The sequence below is a fragment of the Aplidium turbinatum genome, chromosome 15 (assembly GCF_918807975.1).
Source record: "Aplidium turbinatum chromosome 15, kaAplTurb1.1, whole genome shotgun sequence".
NCBI lineage: Eukaryota > Metazoa > Chordata > Ascidiacea > Aplousobranchia > Polyclinidae > Aplidium > Aplidium turbinatum.
The window spans coordinates 10,412,606-10,434,234 of record NC_137486.1 but is presented as its reverse complement, the minus strand read 5'-3'; the positions used below and the strand labels follow the sequence as shown (position 1 = coordinate 10,434,234).

At 37.3% G+C, this 21,629-nt stretch overlaps 2 protein-coding genes across 3 annotated transcripts; one reads left to right on the top strand and one right to left on the bottom strand.

Moving 5' to 3' along the window:
- Positions 1–1,095: 1,095 nt before the first annotated feature.
- Positions 1,096–9,778, top strand: LOC145784782 (uncharacterized). Of its 2 annotated transcripts, none has more exons than XM_082596633.1 (7): positions 1,096–1,172; positions 5,912–5,995; positions 6,638–6,666; positions 7,415–7,562; positions 8,013–8,089; positions 8,565–8,758; positions 9,461–9,778. In XM_082596633.1, the coding sequence occupies exons 2-7, from the start codon at positions 5,919–5,921 to the stop codon at positions 9,515–9,517; spliced, it is 582 nt and encodes a 193-aa protein (XP_082452759.1). In that variant the 5' UTR covers positions 1,096–1,172; positions 5,912–5,918; the 3' UTR covers positions 9,518–9,778. The 2 variants fall into 2 exon arrangements, with proteins under 2 accessions (XP_082452759.1, XP_082452758.1); XM_082596632.1 differs by lacking the exon at positions 1,096–1,172 and adding an exon at positions 5,602–5,667.
- Positions 9,779–9,936: 158 nt separating this feature from the next.
- LOC145784686 (uncharacterized) lies at positions 9,937–20,736 on the bottom strand. The gene is made up of 4 exons (XM_082596551.1): positions 20,458–20,736; positions 19,286–19,396; positions 13,010–13,217; positions 9,937–11,947 (listed from the first exon to the last, which is right to left on the bottom strand). The coding sequence occupies exons 1-4, from the start codon at positions 20,539–20,541 to the stop codon at positions 11,139–11,141; spliced, it is 1,212 nt and encodes a 403-aa protein (XP_082452677.1). The 5' UTR covers positions 20,542–20,736; the 3' UTR covers positions 9,937–11,138.
- Positions 20,737–21,629: the final 893 nt, after the last annotated feature.

The following is a 21,629-nucleotide window of genomic DNA, read 5'->3' as shown; positions in this document are numbered from 1 at the left end:
GAGTAAGCTAGTGTTTCACTATTTACTTTCGATCAGTTCAGTTTTTTGTTAAATGCCATCCGGATGGGTGAGATCTTTTGGAGTTGATATTGTTCGGTGTTTGTAAAGAACTATTATTAATCTTTTAAAAAGAAATAACAATAAGCTTCATAGGGTTATGCATTGTAGGAAGTTTGAGAAAAGGACGGGGAGACTTAGCTACAACACAAGCTTCCTAAATTTGAAAGTCTTCTTTAGCAGCCTTGAGGGACGCGCCAACTGTAGGCCTAAGTACTTTTTTGGCTGAGTATTACTATTAAGTCATGTAGGCTATTTTCAGAAAAAAATTGAATTTACTCCAGGGCATTAGCCCATGGGCCTAACTACCGCCTACATAGCACGGAGCCAATAAACGAAAGGACCTCGCATTGATAAATTTTATTTTAAAATATTTTAGTTAACAACTAAAGTAGGGTAGGTACAATAGCCTAAAATTTTACTATTTCATTCAGAATCTACACTTATAGGAATCTTTTCGTGCAGCATTTCCGTTTATTGCTTGACGTTTTTGTTCTACCTTGGCTGATGCTTTGGGTCACTCCAGATTTTCAGCCACTTAATACTTGTGTTTGGTTTGGCATTTTTGCTCTTATGGAACTAATATATTGACCCAAAATCAAACAGGATTTTTATGTTTTGCAATTATTAACTTACCGTACTTTCTGTCGAAATAGGAACAGTCACATTATAGCCTACAAGTTTGTAGCACACAAGCTTTCGTTTTGAATTGGACTAGTGGAGGTACGAGACCTGTGGAACGGATTTGTTTTTTCGGTCATATCTTTGAAACTACAACTCAAAATCATTTGAGGTTATTTTCTCTGGAAAGCTTACAGCTATGGGCATCCACAAGAAAAATATTATTAAAATCTGACGTGTCGTAACTTTTTTTTTTTTTTTTTGCTATAGGCTAAGCGACACCACTACTTGTTCCATCGGTCCCACCCCACAGGACCTATTGAACACCCCATGAGACTTATGAAACGGAGCATGACTGCATCTAAAAAAAGTGCGTTGAGTATTGCTGAAGTGCATAACTGCTCAATTAATGTTATAGACATAGTGGCACAGGAAAATGTATTTACAAGAATGAAATAACAAACACATGGAAACAACCACAAAATGCTGAAATAGTAAGTTATTTTATTTATTCAAGGCAGAATTTGCAACCCAGGTTTATTAACTTATATTCATTTCGAAATTTTGAATTTTGTTAGCACAATATAAAGTTTTTGCCATTTTGCTCCAAATCAATCAATGCAGGCAGCAGTGGCCGGGTGGTTAGCGCGTTGTGCTCGCAGTCGAGAGCCTGCTTGTTCGACTCCAGCCACTCGCACTTGCTGTTGTTTCTCTGGGCAAAAAACTTTACGATAATTGCCTCTACCCAGTGATCGATTTCGAGTAATGGGTAGTACCAAATTTGAGTCATAAGTAGACAACAGGAAACAGACATTGCAGTTGGCTGCAGCGTGGGTCAGGTGTACGTCGGAAGGCGTACCGTACATCGATGCATAGCGCTGAAGTCCGCTTTCCCGCAATGCAGGATAAAGATATAAAAAACAAACAAACAATGGTCACATTAAACTGATCAAACGGAGTCCGATTGTATAGCCTACTAGCCTACCGGGTAGGTTAATATTCACTGCACTAAAGACAGATCTGAAGCAAATTTAAAGACACCACGTAGTCGTTTGATTTGAGCAAGTGGCTCAGGTGGAAGTAATACTTCGATTATGTCTGTTTCGGATATTGAGGCCATGTCCTATGTAGGCCTACCTCTGGAAATATAAATCCATATTTTATTTATCTTGATCGTTCAAATTAACTAATATCGTAGTAATTGTCTTCATCAGGACTACTTAGAATCTTACCAACATAAAGCTTGCCACTACCACCGAAGGTGCACCTTTTCAACGACAAAGTCTCCAGGCTTTGGGATTTCCCAATGCTCTTTGTTTAGTGGGACTATTTTCATTTAATGCATCACTGCATTGACCGGTGTTTCTTTTTCTGATGTAGCCTAGCCTATAGGCCTAATCACTTAATCAGTTTCTAACAATCGTCTAGATTTAGAAGTAGTTGCGTTTGTGCTGAATCGTTCGAGAAAGTGTTTTTTTTAGAAGTAGGTTGTCAGTAATGATTGCAGCACTTATTTTCTTTCGCTGCGATCTTGCTTTGCTTTTGGCAAAGGACAGAAAGCTAAAAGATGCTCCTGCTCGGAAATGGCAGTCATAGCCTACTGCAGCTAGGTGAGGCACCTGTTGAGGTCGGGTAGGCACTTTGACATAGAACAGTTTTCCTTGCGGATCAGCTGATTTCAGTCATGTGACTCAGCACGTGATATTCTGACCGATCTACTCGAAAGATTTTTGATAGAAAAAAAATTAAGTGAATGTGTCGCCACAAGCAGCCTGGCCTAATGGGTTAAGGTTAGGGCAAGGGAATAGTCATTTCGATTGCGTGGGTTCGATTCCCACCCTCTGCTGACGTTCTTTATTCTTCTGCAACTGAACTGAGTGCAAGAAGGATCTTAATGACTGTAATCAATTGAGTTTATAAGGAAAATTGTCCTACCTTTTTAACCAATGCATCGCAACGTAATGGTGGTAGCTGGTTTGCACAGAAAACTGTCCTATGTTAAAGTGCCAACCTTGAGGTAGCTATAATGTTCGGTAAGCACTTTAACTGGAAAAATTCAGTAATTGCCTGTAAAACCTCCATCCAATCAGAAGCTACGTTGTCTGTGACGTAGGAACTTAAAAAATGCGCGAAAACCCAAATGGACGACATTTGCATAAGCTGACATTTATACAACGCCTTTTACACAACGGTATATGCAATATCAATATGAGAATATAAATGAAAGGGACTCATGAATAGGCTACTACAGTAGCTATAGGTGAGGGCTCTGTTGCAGTGGTTGGGAGTGTGATAGATCCATCTCAGGACCACTTGCCGGTGTCTGCTCCCAAATTTGTTACTGCAAATGGCTGCATTTTTTTACTGCAAAAGACCTAGAAGACGGCTCAAATGCTTTACCTGCATGGTCATTGGTCACCATTAATGGTTTTTTAACCTTTACTTGGTCTGGAGTCAAATTCTTCTTGTAGCGATGTAATGTTCCTATCGGAACTCCATAAGCTTTGGCTGCTCCCCGGAAACTCAGTTTCTTTGACAAAATATTACTGAGAGCCTTGTTTTCCTCAGAAGGTTGTCCTCAGTAAGCAACCCCTTATTAGATGTTCTGGTCTTAAAAGTTGGTATACTGTTATCCTAAAAATCTAAGAATATGATGACAAAATGATCGAGGGACCAATGGAACAGCCTGTTTCAATGGTCCTCTTTATTGGACTATTGTTTATTTAAAGCAACAGCATTATCAGTGCACTATTTCAGTCAGACTGCAATTTGTCATTGGAAAACAGCGTTCATTGGTTTCTTCATAGCGTTGTTCAGACAAAAGCGAAAGATACGTCATGAAAATCTATGGTATCGAAATCGACTATTGTGGTTTTTGCGCACAGTGAGAGGGACTGGTAGGCACTTGAACGTATTCTATTGCCCCAACGCAGTAACGCAATCATATGTGACATATGACATCACAGTCATGCGACTCAACATGTGATATTCTGACTGAGCATTCTTCTAAAGAGAATTGTAATACAAAGTAAAGCGTGGCCAACGGGTTTGGGCAAGGGAATAGTCATTTCGATGGTGTGATTTCGATTCCCACCCTCAATGACTGCAATCAAATGAGTTTATAAGGAAAATTGTCTTATCTATCTTAACCAATGCCATATGTAATGCATGATTGCGTTACTGCTTTGGCGCAGTAAAATACGTTCAAGTGCCTAACGAGAGTAACTTTCTCGAGCAACAATTGTTGTTTGGTTTGATTGGTTTTTGAATTTTTTATTTTGGATTGACCAATAAAGCTAAGCCTTGATTGCTTATTCCTGGTGGTTTTGCATGCTTGTAAAGGCTCTTGACGCAGGGCCGGTTACCGAGGTTGGCAGAGTGAAGTTTCCGATTGTTAAGTCTTGTTGCCGAGGAATCATTCCATTCACTAGGTGCCGTTGAATGGAAAGCAGTCCTGAAATGCGTTGCTCAAGCGCACACCCCGAGAGCCGAACCAGCGCCGGGTAATCTTGAGGCGTGGGCGCAACCACTTAATTGACCGTTAAATCCATGTAGAAATGACGGATTTTGCTGTCTGGGTATCAGTGACGCTTGTACATGAATATGAATATGCCTCCGCTCTCTGAATATAACCCAAGACATATTATTTTGTGGTGGATGGACGATAAAGATCGCAAAGTTAAAAAACGCCAAAAGCAGAGAAGCACGAGTGGTTTGCAAAGTTTTTCATGAAAATGACAAAGATGCGATTTCAGACGAAACAAAAGCAAGTCAACTCAAATTTTGAGAAAGTTAATTTCTTCTTTCCTGCGTGAGATAATGTACATTGGCATACAATGTATATGATATCGGTGTTAGATAACTATTTCATAGTTCTCCTGCTGTAAACTTCTTTTATGTTTTTAAAAGTTGTTCTTGCTGTGAGATCACTAGGCAGCAATGGCCGAGTGGTTAGCGCGTTGGGCTCGCAGTCGAGAGCCTGCATGTTCGACTCCAGCCACCCGCACTTGCTGTTGTTTCTCTAGGCAAGAAACTTTACGATAATTGCCTCTACCCAGTGATCGATTTCGAGTAATGGGTAGTACCAAATTTGAGTCATAAATAGAGTAGACAACAGGAAACAGACATTGCAGTAGGCTGCAGCGTGGGTCAGGTGTACGTCGGAAGGCGTACACCGATGCATAGCGCTCAAGTCCGCTTTCCCGCAATGCAGGATAAAGATAATCAAACAAACAAACTTCAACGGCGGTTTTAATTGAACCAGTCAAGATGAAAATTATTAAAAAAATATTGCATTTTTTTTGAAGCCAGTCAAAGCGCATTTGTTTAAGTTTGCAATTTTTTAATTTTCATGCCATATGACATTACGTTACGTAGGTATTGTCTAAAACTGTTGTACTGTTAAAACTGTTGTACAGTAACTGTTGTCTAAAAATATGTGCAGTGATAAAAATTTCTTAGAATTTTGGTCTGAGGACACAGATTCTCACAAGCAAATAATATAGGTTTCATATCAATATCTTGCAACAAAAATGTTACTTTGTCATGAAAATTTCTTAAAAACAAAAGCGACAACTGCAGTTTTAACTATATTTTTAACAACTCATCAGAATTAATTTTCTAACTGAACTGCAGTTTTGACATTACACACGTGGCTTTTACAAGTCTACGTGGCGAACCGGCGGTTCTTTATTGATAGTTTAACGCAGGGTCGTCAAAGCCTCATTTAACGCCTTTTGTTCTTTTAAAATTTGGATGACAACTTTCCCGGCTTCTGATTTTAAGTGGATCGATTTTTGCTTGAGCGTTTATGACGAAACAATCGAAAGTGGTTGCGGAGTGCCACATGGGTATGAATAGTCCTCATCGTTGCATGGAATCTTCTGATTGGGTGTTCCATTTTCAATAAATGTGACTACGCGTGATCTAAACGTGTCACTAGCGAAATTACAAGATAGAAGATTTACAAAAATTGAATAATAATTAAAGGCAAGTTTTCTTATAGGTTTGCTGTAGGCTATTTAAAATTAGTGTAATTGTAGCCTACAAATATGCTACGGAATCGTTCTTTTATTTTCCGAATTCATAAAATTCCATACACCGGCTTTGCCGTTTTGCTGCACTGTGTTAGCTTATGTTTTTGGTAGCAAATAGCCTACATGTAGCCTAAACAAGGCTGTTGGCCTGCTTGTTTTCCACAAAATCATTCATGAATATCATTCATAACTTTCAGGTCAAAAATGAAAATCACACTCTACCTACTACTTGTCTTTGCCTTGTTGGCACCACAGATAAACTACTCGAAAGCCAAAGATGTGTAAGTTTCACCAGATGTTTTAAGCTTTTGTTCTACTTTGCTTACCTGAGACAAGCTTAAAGGCAATGTTTTAGGCTACACTGGCTATCTGGGAAGGAAATTATATGCAAGGACTGAGGAATTAGAATAGGTTACATTTTTCCAAGAGATCAAAGTGTTGTCTTTAAGCTTAAGACAAATATTAACAGACTTAAAAATTAAAGTGTGAATTATTTTGCAATAACTGTTAACTTTTTTTAATCATATTAGTTTGTAATAGGAAAATTAAAATCGTTTGTCGCAATTTAATTAAAAGCCTAATTTGTTGCAATATAATATGTTTTGTTTTGTAAAATTTATAAAACCGTAGCTTATGCATAGTTTGTGTTTGTTTACGTTTCATTTAAGTTTATATTTCCTTTGGCTATAGGCTACTTTTCCTAATAGGCGATAAGCATTTTATACGTAAGCTTGGCAATTAATGCAACAAGGACTTTACTGCTGAAAGATTTTTTGACATCTGTTCGATTTACTGCAATGATTGCTAATTTTGCGTGCAAATTTAAGAAAATTAAACTGTTTTTAAAAATTTTATTAGGTCTAGTAAATAAGCTAAAATAAAATATAAAACATTAATGTTAATTCATCTAAGTTAATTTACAGAGAAGAGGAAGACGCTGAAGTTGCTACAGGTAAATATACGTAGATTTTAATGAATAATGTTGCAATTAAAATATAAATATTAATAATATTTTGAATATCTATTTATATTAATAATCGTTGCATTATAATTAATAACTTATGATGTTTCTATGACCTTAATGACCTTTTCATTATAAACTCACTCAATACGCTGTTTAAAAGTATTTATTACGTGAAAGATTAAACATACCGTTTTTATATTCAATCCCTATTATTTTTTAACTACTGCACTTGCATGTCATATTTTTCGTTGTTATTAAATTTTGTAACGTCGTTGTTGTATACTATTGTCCACGTCAGCCTATACCCGGATATAAATTTCCATGACAACACGTAAGCTACTTGACATCGCTTCAAAGCCGACAAGGCATTTCAAGATGTAAAAGAACAATTTTTTTAGAAATAATAAATAACTTATTCGCTTTACAACACAGTAGGCTATATTTTAATACAACAAAATCGTTTTTCATAACTTTCTTACCTGCTGTTGCGATTTAGCTAATAGATAAAAATAAAATGTTAGTCCACTTTTTTGCAATTGCCAAATGCGTTATTGACCCAAGCGGTTGAATAGACTACATCAGACAGATGATAGCCTGCTTTAGGCGTAATTTTTAAAGTTTGTACGATACGTCTGTAGTTTTCAATGCCTATAGTTTGCTTGTTGCTGTTTTAAAACTTGTTGAGCTGGAAAAACATCTACTGCAATACCAGTACCCTAACTTGACATGATTGCAGAAACCGATGAAAATGTTGAAAAATCTGATGATGATGAAGAAAACAAGGAAGACGACGAAAAGAAACCACTGGAATTAGAGGACATGCAATTGTGGTCGTCCATGGATATAGACAAAGACGGAAAACTAACTGTTGCAGAATATGAACAGTAAGATGAATCATAAGTAAGATAATTTTAATAAAGTCCAGATAATAAGCGATGGGTGATGGAACATTTCTTTTTCTATTTGAGCAAACTAGATACAGGTGTTAGCGCCCAGGGACAGTGGTAGCCTACTTTTTGCGCCCTGATGGCATGGCTGATGATACTTTGTTGAAAACTTGGCGCCCTCTGACACTGCGTCCAGGAGCAGACTTCCTGTCTTGCCCGCCGCATAGCTATGCGACTGGCTCTGGATTTTTACCGCCCCACCAGAAAGAGGATATTTTTCATTTTATTTTTCTGGCAAGGCTAGATTGTTGAGATTTTTGTAAAAGTGATGGAAAAACTTATATTATTGTCCTTGAGCTACTGACGTAATATTAATACGATAGTACCTTGACAGTTCTAAGTTAGGCCTACAATTGCCAATAATAGGCTGGTTTACTCGCATTACAGGTTTTCTCGTTCTCCCAATGCACAAGCTTTCCTCCGGCAGATGAAAGCCAACAAAGCTATGGAAGAATGGGCAACAAGTAAGTAGGCTTTCGTATAAAAATAGGTTATTACACGCTTTAAAATTTTTCCATAAACTTATCAATTGCGTTGCCCTGTGAGGTAGGTAACAACATCTGCTAGTATTTGGGCTATCATATCCTCTGCCTACACATCAATGAACAATTTTAATCAATGCGTATACATTACCCTAATATGGACTAGAAAGTGAGCTAACAAAACGAATAATCGTGTCTACCTTCACACATTTCATTAAGCGTCCTGTCAAACCACATCTGTGCACTATCAATAAGCGTCGAACCAAGGTTATGGTAAAAAAAAGCAGGATAGCCTAGTTTTTGGCGTTAGGCAGACGTTCAGTTTATTCGGCCAAAAGACCAATCATTATTGCGTTAGATTTAGTGAATCCCTAAAACATGTTAGGCTACGTCGGCAAGACATGATTATATCGAAACGGCATAACGTTGAAAACTGCATGCAAATTTTGTTTATCAGAGGCTGGAATGGACGTCGAGAAAGCTAGACAGGCAATGATGGCTGGAGCTGAATCTCAGCGTCGTCAACAGTTGGCAAATCAGCAATACTACGCCCGCGTTCAAGCGCAACGTCGCCGAGCCGCCATTGCCAGAAGAAACCAACAAATCTATAACGCCAGACTGCAACAGCAAAACTACTGGTCAAATCTTGGAGTAAGTAGTCTTTTGGTTAATGCTGTACCAAGAACCAGGGCTACGCAACTCCTCTAAAGAAAAAAATATATATAAAACATTACTTTCGGCTTTATCTGTAGCCTACTGTCACTTGGATTCTTTATCAAAGTTTGGTACAAAATTTTCGTTTTCACCCATTTTGATGACAATGACAACAATTTATTATCCTGAGGATGATGCTTACGGTGACGTCTGAATACAATAAGGAAATTACCAAAGACAATTAACATAACCTATTGAAATTACTATTTTGTCATTAGGGTTACGTGTACATGATATTGGAGATGAAAAAATAGCTCCAACCACCCCCCCAAAGTTATTTGATAAGCACAACTCTTCTTCGGTAATAAAAAAAAAATGTCTGGTTATATAACATCAACGCCAGTTCAAGCCTGAGGTTGTGAAATGAAATAACCAAGAATATCTATCTAATTAGCGACACCTAGTGAATGAAATAATTCACAGACAACAACACTTCAACAAAAGAAAATTTCAAGTTGTCAATCTTAGTGATCGGCTCCACGTCAAAGGTTTAAAGCTTGTAACAGCAACTACCGGGATTAAACTTCCCAAGAGGATTTCTCAATCTAAAAATACCTAAACGTTTTCACTGTGTACAATTATTTTTAAAAATCATTAATCGAAATTTCGAGTAACTGTGAAGAATATTATATTTTTCAGCGACAATACTATCAATCCATGCGCCAAGGAAGAAATCGAGGCCGAAATGAATTGTAATTGCCAAACCAAAACATCAGCTACTCAAAAGTTTCATAAAATTCATTGACCAATTGACCTCTGCTTTAAGAGAGCAATCAATGTAACATTGGACATTTTCTCACTGACTTCGATCACTTTATTTTGTTTTCATATCTACAAATCGTCTTTGGACATCCCGTCAAGCAGCAAGAACTAAATCTTGCTCTTTTTAAAATGTTTAGCCTAAACGGTGCGGTGTAAGAGTAGTTTTCGTTTAATAAACAATACTTGTCGCTACTACATTTTGTGCTGATGATTAAGCGAGGTATTTAATGGTGAGGAAAAGTATCATTGTTCAGGCCGAAGTAGGCCTGTTTTTGTGGAAGACTGGTTTATTGAAAGCAAGATGGATGCCAGTTTGGGGCAATGACATTAGTGAGACCAAATTAAAACATGGTAGTTTATTAAAAGGTACCTGACAAGATAGAGAAACCAAACAAACGTATCACTACATTCTGAAAATAGCAATTAAACCAAATCCGCAGAGAAAGATACGTACGGTTGTCTAATACAAATGACTCATAGAACAGCAACATCGTCGGCACGCTGGATAACAACATAAGCATGTAAAGAACGACCATAGAAGTTTCTGATGATTGTAAAACCAACGTGTTAACCAAAACATAGCAATTTGCATCACCTGATTCAAATAACCAACAAACTAGTACATAAAAACACACGATCGACTGGATGGGCAAGAAAAGGGGAAGGCTTTCGCTCAGCAGTGGGCTACCACAGGCTGAAAATGGTAATGATTCAAATAAAGTAAGACAAAGTTTCAGGCTCTTTATCTGTTTCGTACAGCAGCACATTGAACGCTTTTATAGCACAGTTCGTAGTATGATGACAAGTACAGCGACAATATCAAAATGACAGCTTTACGATCACAAGGGCAATGAAGTCATCTGCTGTAGTGTATTGAAATGTTATCATGTCGTGTTTATGACCGGTTATCATATTGTCTTTGGTGACCATCAGATGGTAACCCGGATGTACATTCGGTTGCCAGTGACTTATCACATGTAGTATCTATTGCTTCCGTATATAATACACCAGTAAGCAAACAGCATGTGACAGCTGCCAGCAAAGCAACTTCTGTAATTCGACCTTAGTCAGATTCCTACAGTAAGAAAATAGTTTTTCTTACTGCTAGTGCAATTATGGAGACCAACAGACTGATGCTTTTAGTTCGGTTTGTTTTTATTTCTCACCATCACAACGAAAAACAATGTATACCAAACATAGCAGAGGAATAGAAAAAGGTAGAAGCGTGAAAACGCGGACGTTATAACGTGCATGATACTAAAGCAGGACAGTCAGTGTAAAATATGGCACGGTCCAAACACCTGACAATAGAAGAGGGAATACCTCAATAGTTTGGATATCAGGCTTGTAGATTACCTAGTGGATGAAATAATTCCTCGGCAACAAAATCGGAAACTTCAATCTGTCAATCTCGGTAACCGACCATGCGTCAGTACTTCAAAGCCTCTACACTACAAGAATGCAAACTGCTAGAAATAGCCTATCAGAGGCTTTGTCAGTCTGAGGATAAAAATTCACACCAACTACAGCAACAGTATAGTTGTAGCAAGCGCTGTCACGAAAGAGTATCCCATAACAAATCGTCACAAAATTCATCATCTCCATTAATCTCCATAGAACGTAACTCGTCTGTCTGTGCCTCATAGTAAGCTGCACGTTTGTTGAGAAGTGACATGATTACTTCATGTCTTTCACGTTCATGTCGCATCTTTTGTTGCATCACACGGAGACGAGTCTCCTGCTCCCGGATGCGATTGCGCATGAAGCGAAGTCGAAGAAACTTTTCGCTGTGAGGATTATTTTGAGGAAGAGAAGCATCATCGTAACCTCTCCTACTCTGGCTCAAGTTCTGATGAGATCGAGGGAGTTGTTTTAAATAATCGCGAGGTTTCAACATTTCGTTTCGAATTCCAAAGTTTGTCGTCTTAATTGTACTCGGTTGGGTATTGAAAGGACGTTTTCGCTTGCGAAGAGAAACAAAACTTTTGCCATGAATTTCTCCTCTTCGGAGAGCATCCGCAGAACTATACACAGTACTTGTGTTATCATAGCGTACTGGAAACACAGGCACATCAGATTTTTTGGCTGTTTTGTTTGAAGTCACTTTGACGATTGACAAACCTGGGTCAATAGGCGGGCTGTGAGCTCTACCATTTTTCTCAGCGATGCTGGCAATGAATGGTTTGCGATTCTGCACTGACGAGTCTATCGATGCAATTTCTACTGAAGAGACTGCTGCTTCTAGTTTGCTTTCAGAAGAAGCGAGAAGTCTTTCGTTAGGCATCAGCATGGTTGAATTCGTTCTTTCATCATCCACATCATCTTCCAGTGTTATGTCCACCAAGGGCGGGGGGTCAGCTGAATCTAATAAAACGATTGATTAATCAAAGCTTTGTTAATCAAAATTGAAGATTTGAGAAGTAACGGAAGCGGATTTTTCTATTTTCCTTCGACCATAAGAATACTACCGAATCCAATTAAGATCTTTCTCCTTAATGTAACCGGGTAACAATCAAAATGACAAACTCACAAAACTACTGTTCGTAACCAGCATTATGTCGTAAATAACTACATGTTTAGTATGGTAAGGCGTAAGCAATAAATACTACTGATATTAATACTAGAAAAAAGTTCTCATTGCCAAGCAAAAAGCCAAGCAGAATGAATTACTGTACATCAAATGCAGTTTTTATTCAGTAAAAACCTTAACAGATTGTTTCACCGTTTTTGGGATGGTTCATTAGAAGGTTCTTAATCAAGTAAAATCATTCTATAAATTCCCAATTGATAATATTCTTTATGATTCTTTTGCTTTTTCAGTACAGCAGTTAATGCAATAAAAATATATAGGCTTCAGATAATAATCATGCAATGCTAAGTGTGGTGCTAATAGGTGGCGGCGGTGGCGGCGTAATAAGATCAACAAAGTCAGCTTCCAACCTCGTATGCAAAGTAAACGGGCAAAGATTTATTTTTCGTCAACATAAATGGGACTTTGTAGTAATATCATTCAAATAGAAAGTTAGCATTTGAATAGGCTTATAAGAACTGCATAGCAACACAACACATGTTAAGAGGCTGTTCAAATATCATATGACTATCGTGGTGGGACGACGGGGAGGACAAAACAGTCATATTGGGCTACATAAGTTGACGACATATTTGGCATCAGATAGAAGAGAACGAAAAAAGGAAAAATGCGACGTCAAATGGTATTTGAACATGGAACTGAGAAACCATTCTTCAAAGCTCGTTCCTGTCCCTTTCGCATGTATTTAGAAGCTCTGTACCATTGATGCAACATGCTTACCCAAGATAACGGAGAGAAGCTGTTGCTTGTTGCTGTCTATAGATTATTCCACTCACTGGGTGCCGCTTAATGCAAATTTGTCCTTAAAATGCGTCGTTAGAATTACAGGACTTTACCTTCAGAAGCCACAAAGCCGGACATGGAGTGTGAAGCCTGTTCATCCAGCATTGAAGCATGCACATCTCCATTGGAACCAATCTTCCTCGCATTTTCTTCGTACAAATTTTCTGGCGTTGCCTCGCAACCAGGATTTTTCTTTCTAAAACGATTCTTCATGTTTTCCCAACATTTTCGAAGTTGCCTTGCATCTCTTCTGCAGCGTTCCTGCAAACGTGAAGAACACATGACAGGCATGAACCTCTACGTAAAAGAACATTTTTGTGAGCAGTGTGACTATTTTATCTGCTAACACAACATCAACTTTTAACGTTAACAACTTTTAACGTTATGCTGTGTAGCTGAGTAGTGAAAGCGGCTGTACGACATTCGAAAGAGCGTCGAATTGACATATACAGTAGGCTACTACGAGCACACAGCTGTAAACCTTAGAATAGTTCTTCTAAAACAACGAGGTTAAACTTTAATCGAAGGACGTAGGTATGGGATCTAGAGTATTGCCACAAAAAAATACTTCTTTTCCTCACGCCATAACGTGATGTTTTATCATAATGTAACTTTCTTGTTAACTTTTTTTTCGCCCGATAAAACTATTTGCCTCTTTCCCAAATTATTTTAGCCTCATACTTCTGTTGTCAGGCTTCGCTAGGTTACCTCCGACGTAAGCAGTGTGAAGTTTATGCTGATAAAATATTCTATCCACTAGTTGCAGTTGAATGTAAAAGTACCCTCAGCACGACAGGAATAGAGTAAATTCTCTTTCGCCGCAACTAATTGTATAACACAAGCAAAGCTAACAGATCAATACAGCAGTCAAGCATGAACAAGAAGAATAATCTCGCACGGTATTTAAAATGTTTTGTTTGCTATTAACTTCTAAACTACACTATAGGTGAACCTGCTAACGAACGTTTTGAAATGTAAAGTTATTTTAGTAAACAAATTTTACAAACATATAAATACAGTAGTAGGCTGTAGGCCCACATACAAATTGAAAACACTGTTGTAGTCTACATGATCGATAATTGTACAGACTATAGATAAGCAGCAGTAACAAATAGAGTGTGCACTGTACGGTTTGGATGATTTCACAAGTGATTCTGTACTGCACATCATCTATATTAAGCCCTCTTACTGTCAGGTGTCACATAGGACAAGAAAAATCTCTTCTATACTTCCCGACGCAAGAGTTAAAAACGCTAAACCCAAAACAATGTAAGCGATGAATAGAGTTCATTTCTACACACATCTAAGTCGCAAATTTAAAGAAATAGCAGATTAAAATAGTTAACCTTTTTATTTTCTTTGTGCAATCTTTTTAAGTTTATGTATAGCGGATAAAGGTACGGAGAGCATCTTTTCAAATGTGTGATCAAATTTGACGTCACTTTGCTTGAGAATCTGAACATCTTTTGACAGTTTTTGCAGCGTGCTTCATTGTCAGTCACATAGATGTAAAACTCTGACAATGGTGTTGGAAATGGATCAATGCTGATTTCAGCAAAGCTTTCTTGGTTGTCCATCTTCGAATTATCTCAATCTTAACTTTACAACTTACAAAAATAACTTTTTTCTCTAAAAAATATGTATTGCATTACAGATTGTGAGACCATGTTCAGGAAAAGTACGCTAATGCCTTTCACACAGATAAGTAAAACTCAGGTTTGTCTCAAGTTTCTTCGTATTGGCAGGGAATCAACATCTTATAAAAACTGAAATAAATGTTAAATTATCCACCATTGCTTGCCACTTATCAACTGTCGCTTAGATACCGCAATTATATGAAGCTGAGAACAAGCTCAAAAATTTTATAACAAAGCGTAAAGCAACTAAAATCACACCTGACTTGTCTGCAAAACACAGTTACGACTTGAAAGACTATGCAGTAATCTGTACATTTAACCAGAAGCTGCTTTTCTTTATCACTTCTAAAACGCTACTTATCGCGGCATTTAATCGGTGTTTAAATTTTTTAACTGTTATGCACCTCAGCACGTATTAAATTGTTCATGCACTCGCATCTAGCACTGCCAGAATTTAAAATGTAGTACAAACATTGTAACTCAATATTTTTGGAAAAGATAACTTTGTTGAACCATCAACAGATAAAACTACAAACAACACGCTCATTGCTTGGCTTTATCTTCTTATGGTCATTCCAACTCTGGACTACAACATATGCCGCACATAAAAACTTTAAGCGCAGGTCTACTAGTTTACACAGTAATTGCTGTAGGGGAAGGTCGGGGCCTATGAGCATATTGGGTCCTATGATCCACCCCTCTATTTTTTTAAATAAAAAGTTTTGCCACTCCGTTTCAGCCGAGATCTTTTCTTCATGCTTGAATGCATTTCCCACAATTGCCAGGACAATCTCCTGTGAGAATTCGAAGCGAAAGGAGGGTTTCTTTATTTTTATGTTGAAAAAGTAAATTTTGAGGGGTTCGAAAATTTTACTATAACTTCCTAGTTTTTGAACAGATATTCAAATGGTTTAATTTGGTGACAAGTAGTGTCCTTTTTAAAGGAATAATGAAAGAAGTGCAGTATTGAAGTTAATAGTTTAGCGTCAATACATGTGAATTTGTCAATATGGAGAGTCGGCACCTATGAGCCACCTTGTGTGCTGATCCTATGAGGCCGGCTCATAGGATCCTACTTGGTTGAAATTCAGATCACAATTAGTTTATTGTTAGAAAGTTGTTTATTTATTTTTTATGTTTAAGCTAGTTAAGATTATAGTAAATTGTTTATGTGTACTTTTCAACTTTTGTTTAACAGTTTAAGATACAAATGTAGGCTATATCTGTACATAAGCGATTTCAAAAATTAGTTCACAAAACTGACCATAATGCCTCGAACAACTGCTAAAAAAACTCATCGTGGTAAATCGCTGTTCCAGTTTCCTCTGTAGTCATAGTTCTTCCTCCACCCATCACTACTGGGTTAACAAAAAGAGTGAAGGGAATTAGAAAAATTTTGATTGACTTTTCTGCTTTTGATCTTGTGTGAATAGCCTGTTAGTAGCCTATAGGCTATTCGATGGATCGATTTTGTAAGCTTGTGATCATAAAAATGATGGCACGGTTGTGGCATGCTTAATTTTTTTCATACTTTCTAGCCTTCTAGGCCTATATAAATCTGTCACTTATAAAAAAAAATGTAGGCCTAATGTGATTATTAGAAATTACTATCTTTTTATTTAAAAATTATGGAAATCTTCCAGTTTCATGATCACTTAAGCCTCTATATTCAACTTATCACGTCCCATTATCTTGCAAATGTGTTGTTGTGTATTCATGTAAATGTATTCATCGATGTATTCATGTAAATACGTTTATTCTTTTGATTGTACTGGTGGCTCATAGGACCCCACGCGTTGGATCCTATGAGCCACTTCAACAAATTTACATTTTTTGCTCCACATTAAAAATCTGACAAGATACGAATTTTCTCTTTGGTGATTCAACAGGTTATATCACAAGTTATGCCAACATGAAATATGAGGTGAAAATATTCAGAAATAAAAGAGTTATGGGACTAAATCAAAAAGGGGGATCATAGGCCCCGACCTTCCCCTACATCTCCTCAATAGAGAAAAGAGAAACTACACAAGCGCTAGATTCGCTTGGAACACGTGGTAGAATAATTGCAGAACACAAGACCAGTTTAATTACAATCACGACGCTACAATTTTCAATTACAGTGTAATTACTTTTATATGCAATTATACTGACATGCAATCAATTATAAATCGTAATTATACGTTACAAAATTTAATTCAAAACGCTCCTCACTTATTTCTGACTGAGTGACAAAACGCACAGCACGGACGATTTTATTTCCATGTGGCTGAGAGACAAAATTGTAAATAACTTAATTCTTATTACAACTTGCTACTGATTTGCATTCAATACTTTGTTTGTAAATGCAGGCATTTGTAGAATATAATCTCTTGAAAATCTAACCTAAACGGTTAGCGACTGCCATCAGTTACTAGCAGCCAACATGACGCATGCAAAGGCAAAGTCAATTTAGTTCAAGAAAGATCCTCAGTCCTCACAGTTACACATCGAATAAACGTTGTTTTTTGTCGTATCCAGGCTTACGCAAGGTGATTGAAGATTTAAACAAAGTGGACGGGAAAAGCAAGGAAACCAATCTTCGTGACCATCTTCAGGCATGCCTTTAAATGTCCTGCCAAAGGCATAGCCCCATGCTCTTGAGCGGTGTCGAACCGGCGCCCTTTCGAGTGTCCTTCCACTGCTCTCACCACTCGGCAATACAGCTTACAATCAAAGTGAACTCGAATAAGCGTAAAAGAGCAATATGCCGACGCTACAAAAGTATTTTAGAGACACTAATTGAAAAAAAGAACAGCAAATGATACAACACTGAAAAAAACAATGAAGAAATATCAGTGCTGATTGACCAAGTTACCACACTAGTGGTAGAAACTCAAGAGCGTACATTTGACTTTAATTCGACATGTTGTATTGAAAACAATACTGTAGGCCTATAAGTAGGAAGTGAAACTCTTGTGTTGAGATTAGGGTTAGTATTGAGATGCATTAAATATTCTAAATCTTGAAAACACAGGCACAAAACTATATTGACTTGTCACTAAGATATGCGAGATTGCAGTCAGCAAGTAAAACCGAATAGCAAAGTTCTTTAAGAACGTTGATATCGCATTTCAAGTTAGCACAGAGACTTTAAGCGAAGCAAAGAAACGCTTAAACAACGTCAAATTATGTTTGAATACTTTAAACGTGGGGGGCAGACCAACGAGTACAAACTGATACTTCATCGCACTAAACGTATGGGCTCTTGTTTGTTAGTTTATCGGATAACTTCCGAAGGAGACGTGGATGGGAAGACAAACTATTCAAGCAAAAAGGTTGGGCGGTTACACATATTAAATTTATACGTTCTTTGCTGCTACTTGATGCTGCGGCGTCGTTCATTGAAATGCAATGCGCTTATCCACGTTCATAACTTACCCAGGTTCATAACTACGGGAGAAAACTCAGCAGATCAAGTAGGCAACATCTGGATTGTGAGAATATTTATCTTCGCACTAAAAAAGCTTCTTCGTGATCTTGTCAGTTGTGCGTGCTTAAAAATTTGAACCACGGTCCGGTTACGAAGTTTACGTTTAGTTAGTTAGTTTAGTTAAGTCACAAAGACAAAGCGAAGCTTACGCCAACACGGAAGGAAATCTACTGGCGTACGCCAAGGAGGGCATTGGGCTTTGCTTCTTGTTTAAAAAAAGTTTCAGTAATTAAAAGTTTCACTGTCAAAGCATGTAGTAATATTGTTATAGATAATATATAGCCTACAGTAAATCCATAGCTCAATTCCCATCTCTGCGTACGCTACTGACCGTAACCTATAGTATACAACTTAAAAGCCCGCAGTATGACTCAGCAAGCAGCAAGGGATATGGAACATGTTTAGTGTCTTCTGCAGTAGTTCTGCACTTTTTAGGATTGCCAATGTATCACTACATGCATTGAAGTACAATTAACTACTGATACAAGTGTGGATTTGATACAGTTATTGTGAAATCGTATTTTTATCCTCTTTGTTCTTGCTTATAAAGCAGTTAAATACGATACGTGTAATTATTCTTCTGTAGCTAACTCGTCGTAACTTGAATGGCCTTGCTAATGCATACCACTCATCAAAACTTCCAATCCCTGAGTGTTACACATCCTTGAGGCTGTCTCTGACACAACCATGCTTGCAGGAGAACTCAAGAACATAACATTCTTCAAATAGAAAAGATTCAACTGGATAATAGTTGATTCAAGACCAACCGCACCCAAATACAAGCATGGCGCTGACATAGGCTACTATGTTTACTGTGAAGCAAACTAGATATCTAAAGTCAACAAAGATTTCTCTGTTCTTAATGTTAAATACCGGGTTTGCAAGAACCGATCAGACGTCAGGATCGTCTGCACTGCAAGTAAAAACTACAAAATAAGCTTCTCTATCGAAAGGTAGCCTATCTAGTGTAGCCTACATGTTTGTTATCGTTTACACGAATTTTTGTTGTTGGCACTATGCAAAGCAGGTTACGAAAAGCAAAAGTTTTAATAAATTCTAACCAAAAATCTTCTAACCAAAAATAAGTATTAGGAGTGGCCTATTCGGGCACGGTTTTGATTGCTTTATCGTTACAGGTAGCCTATAATTGAAACACAACCAGTATCAGAAAGTTTTTATCAATAACTTATAAGTAACCCTGAACTACGATATGAACTCACGTCCACGCGCATGTTGAAACTTTTAGAAATTTCTTCCCAAACTTCACTTTTTTTTCTCCATTCTACTCCTTCTTGGCTGCCCTCAGCCGCCCAACACTTGCTTTTTTCCACCTGCAAAATCCTTCAGTTATCTAACAAAGTCGGGAAAACTACTCCTTTGAAAAAGTTATATTTCCTGACACAGCCATTGTTTCTATTGTTCACTGATGTAATTGAATGTAAAAAATTGAAGCCGAACGTCAGCAGATGTCAAATCAATTGGAAAATATCTAATTTTCGGGTTGAAGAAGTGCCAACCAGAGTTGGATCAATTACATGGTTTTCAGTTCAGTTACACCGTCAAGGTTTTAATTACACTAGCCTACATTAATATGTAATTTTTAAATTACAGTTACTATTTCCAATGTATTTAATTGCACGTTTCAATTACGAAAATTAAATGTTTCAATATTTACATCAAATATAGCGTGGCCATGAAGATAGTTATTACTTTCCAAAACCTCAACAGCCTGTTTCACTAAAAAAAGGGATCACCAGAAGATCCTTATTCAAATAAAATTTTATTATTATTCCGTTTAAATAAGGATCTACTGAACCCCTTTATGGTGAAACAGGCTGTAGAAGTTTTGGAAAGTAATAACTATATTTGATGTAGGCTAATTTGTTCTGCTTGGCTTTTTTTGCTTTGCATTGAGCACTTTCTGTAGTATTAGTAGTATTTATTGTTTCAATATTTATGTTCATCGATGAATTTTTACAGTTTATTATATCAAAGATCAGTAGATTTGCATTTGATAAAGATTAGGTTGCAATAGGTCTATAGAAGTTCCTTTTGAACCCCATCTAGCGGCTCAACAAAAGTGCTGGTATAATACCTGTAACTTCCCAAATGTAACTGTGATTTGGCCCAATATTTTTTGAAATTAGGCTACGATTACAACAACAAGCAATCTTTATTACAATTATTATTACCGGTACATGAAAATGTTTAATTAATTACATTCAATCCAACCCTGGTGCCAACAGAGCAGCCTGTTAATTTTTTTACGTTGTCGACGTCATATTGAATAATAAATTTTTACTCAGTCCGAAAAATCCGTCATTTTTACATGGATTCAACGTAAACGTTGAAACCGTGTAAAAATGACGGATTTTGTTGTTTGGGTACTTACCAGCCCTAACAAAAGTGTTTTTTCATTGTATGTAAAGTTCATTCTTCTCATGGGGGCAGCAGAGTATTCGTACGTAGATATCATTTCGGGTGTTTTGTAAATACATATGCTGGATCTAAGGAACTGAAGACAAATATGTCAGAATTACTCTCAAGTGTATAATATTGCGAACAAACACGTGCCAGTCACGATGAATGTGATCAAACTCGACTCCTGTACTTCAGGCGATACAAGCGAAAGAGTTACTGCAAAAAGAAAGTATTAGCATCATTCCATGGGTTGGTAAGTTAAAAAGGCTTTTATTCTTTTTTCTCTCGGGCAAAACAAAGTAGTTAACAGGATTTTAAAAGTAGCCTAATTGATAAAAGCGCTTGCGAACATTGAAAGTATTTGGGCCCTTGTGGCACTCAAACAGGGTTGGAAGTCGTTAATCAAAAAGCAATGACTATTTCACTATTCGATAGTGCCCAAAAAAGCAATGACTTTCCGCTATCGATACCAAACAAAAGCAATGAATAACGATTACTAAAAATTGACTGGCCAAAAAACAAGCAATCCACGAACTCAAAAAAACAAGCCCAAACTTGAGGGAAACAGCAAGTTTGGCAACACTGTTAACAACTCTCACTGGCATGGTCTTCTGAACTATGTTGCCGCAAAATTTTCCTTAATCCTTTAAAGTTCGAAAACCGGATGGGGACTAGGTCGGATAGTAATACGAAAACTAAATCTCGTAAATTCGTTTTGACGACGAAGTAAGTGAACAACAAAAAATGATTCAGCAGTTCTCCTAAATATCGATTAGTGAAAAACGAATAATGATTTCGTGCTTGCATAAAAAAGCAGTGAATAACGCGCATTCAATATTTATTTTTAAAAGAAATGGGTATTAGCATTCGATATTCAGAAAGCAACGAATAACGCTATCGAATAGTGACAACTAGTCGTTACTTCCAATCCTGCACTCAGATTATAGGCCTACGTATGATGTGAAAATGGATTTGGTTGAGACACAAAGATGAGAGCATTTAATTCGATGACTCATCATTATAGGCCTACAAGTCTTTTGCTGCTGCCCCGTGCCTCCAAAAACGAGAAAAAAGTAGATCTAATGTTTTTCCGTTTTGGCAAAATTTTCTCGCTTGCTTCATCGCGTGACCTAATCACTTTAA